Raw genomic sequence first — 6,000 nt, 5'->3', positions numbered from 1 at the left:
TTGGTCGCGTTGGTCGAGTTGGTGTGTTTAGCGTTGGTCGAGTTGGTGTGTTTAGCGTCGTATTTATTTTTATTAGAGAAGCCGGGTGCTCGTGTGACAGACGGTCCGATAAGCTTCTCTTCCGCGCTCGCGCCGTTTATCGCTTCTTGGAGCGAAGTATATCGTTGTGATCGCACGAGGATTTTTAATTCGTCGCGTAATCCGATTTGAAAGTTTATTAGAGCTTATTTTTTAATGGTTGCTTGTATAGCTTGTTTGAATGAAGGAGGTTGTTCTTCTCCTTCTACCATAGACTCATATAACTTCATGGCGAGTATATCGACACGTTGCCCGAATGCATGTGCGGTTTCGCTTGATTTTTGTTTTAGCGAATTGAATTCTATTTGTAAATGCGTTGTGCTTTGTTTTGCTTGATAGCACGTTTCAAGTTGTTGTTTTAAATCTTCGAACGTTTGTATATTTCGCGTCTCGAAGTCTTGCATGGCTTTTCCTTTTAGTTTAGTATACAAAATGGCTTGCATCAGCGATTCTTCGTCCGCGGGATTAATATTTTGTACCGCGTATGTACAAGCGTTTAAAAATTCTTGCAGTTTTTGTCGCGATGATCCGTCAAATTCGGGAATCATAGATCGCGCTTCTTTTAATGGTAGATAGTGCGGGGCTGCGCTACGTCTGTTTCTAATATCGCGTTCGGTACGTCCGTACGTCACGTCGTGTGGGACATCGTTTGTATTTGCTCGTGGCTTGTTAAAGTTTCCTTGGTTAATATGTGCGTTTCGCGTTTGATCGCGTAATTCTCGCATTTCCTCTCGCATTTCGTGAATACTAGGTACGTTTCGCACTTGTTCGCGTAAATCTCGCATTTCCTCTTGCATTTCGCGAAAACTATGTACGAGTTCGGCTAATAATATGTTACTAGTGCTTTCGACCGGGTGACCGGCGTCTTCATAATTCGCGGCTGCATTTTGTCCGGCCTGTTGCGCTCGTAAGCGTTCGATTTCTCTATCGACGGCTTCGTTATCCATATTTCTCGCGGGATTTGGCTCAAAGAGACTAATATCAACGGATATTGGTGAATAATTTCTCCTGACAGTAATTCGACTAACGCTTGGTCGGTCCTATTCTAAATTATCGTTATCGTCTTGTTCGCGCGCTTCGGAAGATTCGGAACTCGAATATTGGTTCTCTAAGTTTCTTCGCACGCTATCTCGTATATCGCGAGTAGCTTCTTCCGCGACTTGGAACGGTGTTACAAGACCTAATCTATTTGCCAATCGTGCTGGCACGCTCAAAAATCGCGGGCTATTAAATCGAACTCGGTTTAACGGTTCCGACATTTAAATTGAATTTCGACTTACAGTAGTAGTACGGTGAATCGCATGGTCGCTTATCGGTTCGCTCGACTGCTGACGCTGCTAGTGGATATGGGTCGTTGTCCATCGGTGATGCACTGTCCGTCGGCGATGCGTTGTCCGTCGGCGATGCGTTGCCTTGGCGAAGGTCATGGATCGACATTGGTCCTTGGGCGTTGGTGCTCCCTTTCAGATACAGCTGCTTGACCGTGGTCACTTATCACTTGTTGGCTTTATGCGATATATGTGCTGTGATCTGCTTGAGTCCGTCTGCTTTAATATAGCAGTTCACTCCGTCCACTTTATTAATTTTATATTTTCTTTTTATTGCAGATATTAGAGGTCCAGCTTTCTTCTTCGGCGGTACTCTTTCTCGGCTATCCCACCGCTGCCACCAAAATGTTGTGCCGGGAGCGGCACGGGATGTGGGGTAGCCGGGAGATTCCGAAGGAAGTCACGGACCGTCGTGTAGCTTTATTCTCTTAATATTTCTTTTATTATAAAATCGTTTATTTCAAGATATGGATTAGTATATAATTTGTTTTAAATATATCTGATTTCGATCCTTCTCGGGAGTTTCAAGTTTCTTTCCTTGATATCGCTAACTTTCGAGCTTAAACAGATTTCCTTTAGCGTTCGATGCACAGAATAGCGGTTAGATTTTAAGTGTTATAGTAACTAGCCCAGATTCGCACTTGTTAACAATTAATTTCTAATTAACGACTGTCCGCCGCGAACCCGCGGTGGACGGTTTTTAACACCTCATTTTAGGGGTGTTTTGGAGGGGATCGCCTAGCGACATGACCATATATGGTTATGGAAGATTTTCGTGGCGGTCAAGTCCAAGTGCAAACGAAGGAGGTTCAAAGTTGAATCTTTTCGTTGGCATTTTCACGTTTCCGGCGAACTCGCGCGTGGTTCGCTGAGGTAGCGGTTTTACGCGGTTCGCGAACATTCTATCGCATCTAAAGCGTATAAAATTTATTAATGGTAAAATAATTAATTATAGTCTTAATAATTAGTTATAGTCTTTCGGACTATAACAAATTATATTAAAATTTAAAAATTTCTATATTTCTATAAGACTTATATTATAACATTAAAATGTGTAACTATAAATTACGTAAATTATTTTCTTTTATGATGCTGATTAATTATACACAATGTTTAATATTATTGCCACAATGTTAAATCTTATAGACATGGTGAGCCTTTGAAAACAACTTCCGATAATTTATGGATCGTTATGCAAACTATCATAGATGAATTAGATTATAAGTATCAGTTTAATGTAAAAAGCATGGTATATTTGTGGGCCATGCAGAGATGTTTTCCCATATTGAAGGTGATGCGAAATTATTCTAATAATATTGTAACTATATCAGCACAATTTCACAACAAGTTAGATGAGAAACAATATTATATACCTATTACTTATACTACGGAATCGAAGTCCAATTTTATCATAACTTGGTCAAATATTTTGTTAACACCATCAAATTCAAAAATTGAACTCTTTGTTGAGAAAGATCAATGGATCATTTTAAACTTACAACAAGCTGGTAAAAAGTGAATGATAAACTTATATTTTTATTATCTATCATATTGTATGTATAATTTCAACATTGTGATTATAGTCAAACCAAGTTAAGTTTATACAAAATTTCTAACACATTAAAGTTTTTCAAAATCACTGAATTATCTTATGTAAGATTTTAAATAAAAATAATAAAGAAACATATAAAATCTAACACACACACACAAATAAAAAACACAAATATCTTTAAATATAATAATACATTTAACATCGAAATATGTTTAACATTTCGAAATATGTTGAATCAATATATGTAATTTTAAAATATCTAGTAATCGACGAAAGCAATTTGTTTTATAATAGGATATTATCGCGTCAATTATGATACCGAGAATTGGCGAAAAATTGCGCGATACTTAAATTCTGAAGAATACAGAAATGTACATGTTCTCAATCGAGCGCAAATCGTCGATGACGCATTCCATTTTGCGATAGAGAAGAAACTTGAATTCTCCGTATTTTGGGAACTTGCTATTTATTTGCAAAAAGAGAAAGATTATATAGCATGGTATCCTATGATCAAAGCTTTTGAATTTATGTCGAATATTTTCGCATTCTTTGAATTTTATCCTCAATTCAAGGTAAACACAAAATCTAGAAATTTTCTATTAAGCCAATGCATAATACATATCATAATCGTGATTTTATACATCGATATACCGATAGTGAAATAATTCTTTAAAAATTAGATTTATGTAAAGAATTGAAAAAAATGAACTTAATGATATAGTTTCTTCTTCGCCAACAAAACTCAAAAATTTAATTTCAAGAAACGCTTATGTTTTTAAATTTAATTAATATACATATAATTTAATAATTACAAAACGCAATAAAAAGGAAGACTAAAAGACTGTGGCGCAGGATGTTAGAGCGTAAAGAAAATAGAAATAATAATAAAAGATCTAAGTAAGAGACATAATATATTAATAATCAGTTAGATATAAAAATACAAAAATATGTCTGAAAAAATTGATTCGATTGAAAAAAGAAAATAATACATACGTATGTTTCGATCTTTTCAAGATCCTTTTCAATGTTCGGGATGTCGTTAGAAAATAAATAATTAATAATTACATTTTTTAAATTTTGAATTTTTCGAATTGCTATTTTCTTGTAATATTAATATTGTGAAATTTATAGTATAAATAATATAAATTATACTTAATTTTAGAAAATTATAGAATACAATTACAATTATTTGCTTTATATTAATTTTCCTCGGTTATAAAATATTTGTGGCGATATTAGAAACTTCATAAAATATTTTATACAAATTGACTTAAATTTTTAATTTTATCACATTCTATATAGCACATATTAATCTATTTGTAAATATCTGTTTTATAAGAAACGAGTATTTACAAATTTGAAATTTTTAAAACCGATATTTGTATGTGATATGTACATTTAAGACATATTTATATATAACATCGAAAAAAGAAGATATGAAAAAAATTTAAATAAAATGATGCTTTTTTAGGAAGTGCGAAAGCCGCTTGAATTAGAATGGAATTTGTTCAGCAAAGATAGCTATGATGAGCATACTGAATGTTTAAAGCAAGAACTCGCAAAGTGGAAATGTCTTATGAATGATTACATATGCAAAGAGACGGCATATGAACAATTGAAATGGAATCTGATAAATCCTATAAGAAACAAGTAATTCTTCTTATAATACTTGATTTTTTATAGAGGTATTTTTTATATGTGCATGTTTGAGAAATTAATTATAACGCGTCAAAAATTATTTATGTAATACTAGAACAATTAGCACAATTTCGCTAGAATATTTTTACTTATTTTCTGGATTTTCTTCTGTAGACTTTCGCCTGGATGGAAGAGGTGGACATATTGTAATGGTTTGAAACTACCAGATGTTATTACATGGAATAGAACTTTTAATTTTTCCATGAAAGAGATTGATTACACAATTTTAGAATGTTTATCTTACAGCGAAAGTTTTCAAATCATATTCAATTATTTAGAGGAAAAATTACCAGCTAGTTTTGAAACATTTAAGGATATTTTTATGACCAATCTATCTTATGATGAATCCAAATCGATAGAGCGAACTGAAGCCTTAATTGCTAACATTTTTCTTTCTACTATTGCCAAAAATACTAAATATATGCTTAAAGACATATTAAATAATTTCAGAAAATTTACATATTATTACTGGTAATGATGTTTCATAATTGAAAATACATAGATACGAAAATTTATTCTACATATTAATTATTAATATGTATTTGAAATGTATTATTTTGTTCTTACAGGACAGTCAATGAGATGGCGGTATTAACTGTTATAATTAATAATGTGTATTCTGAGGAACAATTGGGCGAGGTAATTTTAATAAACACAGTTTGATATTTATCGTTAAATTTTTATTATAAAATATATTTTTTACAAAATGTTGTTTCAAGGTTAATGTTACACATATTTTTGCTGGATAGAGGTGCTAAAATTGAATTTTGCGATAGTAAATTTATGTTCGCAAATTCATAATTTTAACGTAACGATCCAGAAATGATACTCATATTGTTCAGAGCCTTGCTAGAGATGATTAGATTTTTGGTAGAATTAACAGAAACATAGTCCGATGTTGTGCATACGACAAATTTATTCATTTTGAGCAATTGTTGAAATATTTTTTGAAATAAAAAAACAATAATTTTAAAATAAGAATATAACAAAACATTTCTATTTCACTTCCTCTGCCATTCAATCAGTGTATAGGAAAATAGGCCCCATAAGTCGACTAGCGCACAGCTCGTACAGGATTCTGCCACACACTTACCAGTAGCGTTCGATAGGTTGTCTTCATCAAGGCGCTAGACTGAAAGTATCACATTTTATTTGCTATCACAATGAAACTATAAATTTGCGAACATAAGTTTATTATCAAAAAGTATTCAATATTAGCTCCCATACCTACTATAGAAGTTTGTAACAGCGAATAAAACACACAATTTGTATGTTATATATTTTATACACAATCTTCTATATACCTTGTTACATAATTCTGTCAATAATGCTCTCTGTCAATGA

The 6,000-nt window shown here is 32.8% G+C and overlaps 1 protein-coding gene and 1 long non-coding RNA gene across 2 annotated transcripts; both read left to right on the top strand.

The window, feature by feature from the left end:
- The first annotated feature begins 2,652 nt into the window (after positions 1–2,652).
- Positions 2,653–4,612, top strand: LOC145973242 (aminopeptidase N-like). Its single transcript, XM_083102485.1, has 3 exons — positions 2,653–2,914; positions 3,253–3,530; positions 4,430–4,612. Exons 1-3 carry the CDS (start codon positions 2,653–2,655, stop codon positions 4,610–4,612), a joined length of 723 nt encoding a protein of 240 aa, XP_082958611.1.
- Positions 4,613–4,997: 385 nt separating this feature from the next.
- LOC145972954 (uncharacterized) lies at positions 4,998–5,299 on the top strand. The gene is made up of 2 exons (XR_014439321.1): positions 4,998–5,127; positions 5,226–5,299. It is a non-coding gene; the product is annotated as an uncharacterized LOC145972954 (long non-coding RNA).
- The last annotated feature ends 701 nt before the right edge of the window (positions 5,300–6,000 follow it).

Source organism: Camponotus vicinus, unplaced genomic scaffold, assembly GCF_025532165.1.
Source record: "Camponotus vicinus isolate PSW18456_S1 unplaced genomic scaffold, iyCamVici1.0 SCAF_6, whole genome shotgun sequence".
NCBI classification, from domain to species: Eukaryota; Metazoa; Arthropoda; class Insecta; order Hymenoptera; family Formicidae; genus Camponotus; species Camponotus vicinus.
The sequence above is the reverse complement of the archived record's forward strand: the minus strand, read 5'-3'. Positions and strand labels throughout refer to the sequence as shown.

What these genes read in the sequence shown, in the direction of transcription:
- LOC145973242 (XM_083102485.1), top strand. Translation starts at nt 2,653, where the DNA reads ATGGTATATTTGTGGGCCATGCAGAGATGTTTTCCCATATTGAAGGTG. An exon ending in TTTAAACTTACAACAAGCTG is followed by an intron (nt 2,915 to 3,252) that starts GTAAAAAGTGAA and finishes GTTTTATAATAG; the next exon opens with GATATTATCGCGTCAATTAT. An exon ending in AATTTTATCCTCAATTCAAG is followed by an intron (nt 3,531 to 4,429) that starts GTAAACACAAAA and finishes ATGCTTTTTTAG; the next exon opens with GAAGTGCGAAAGCCGCTTGA.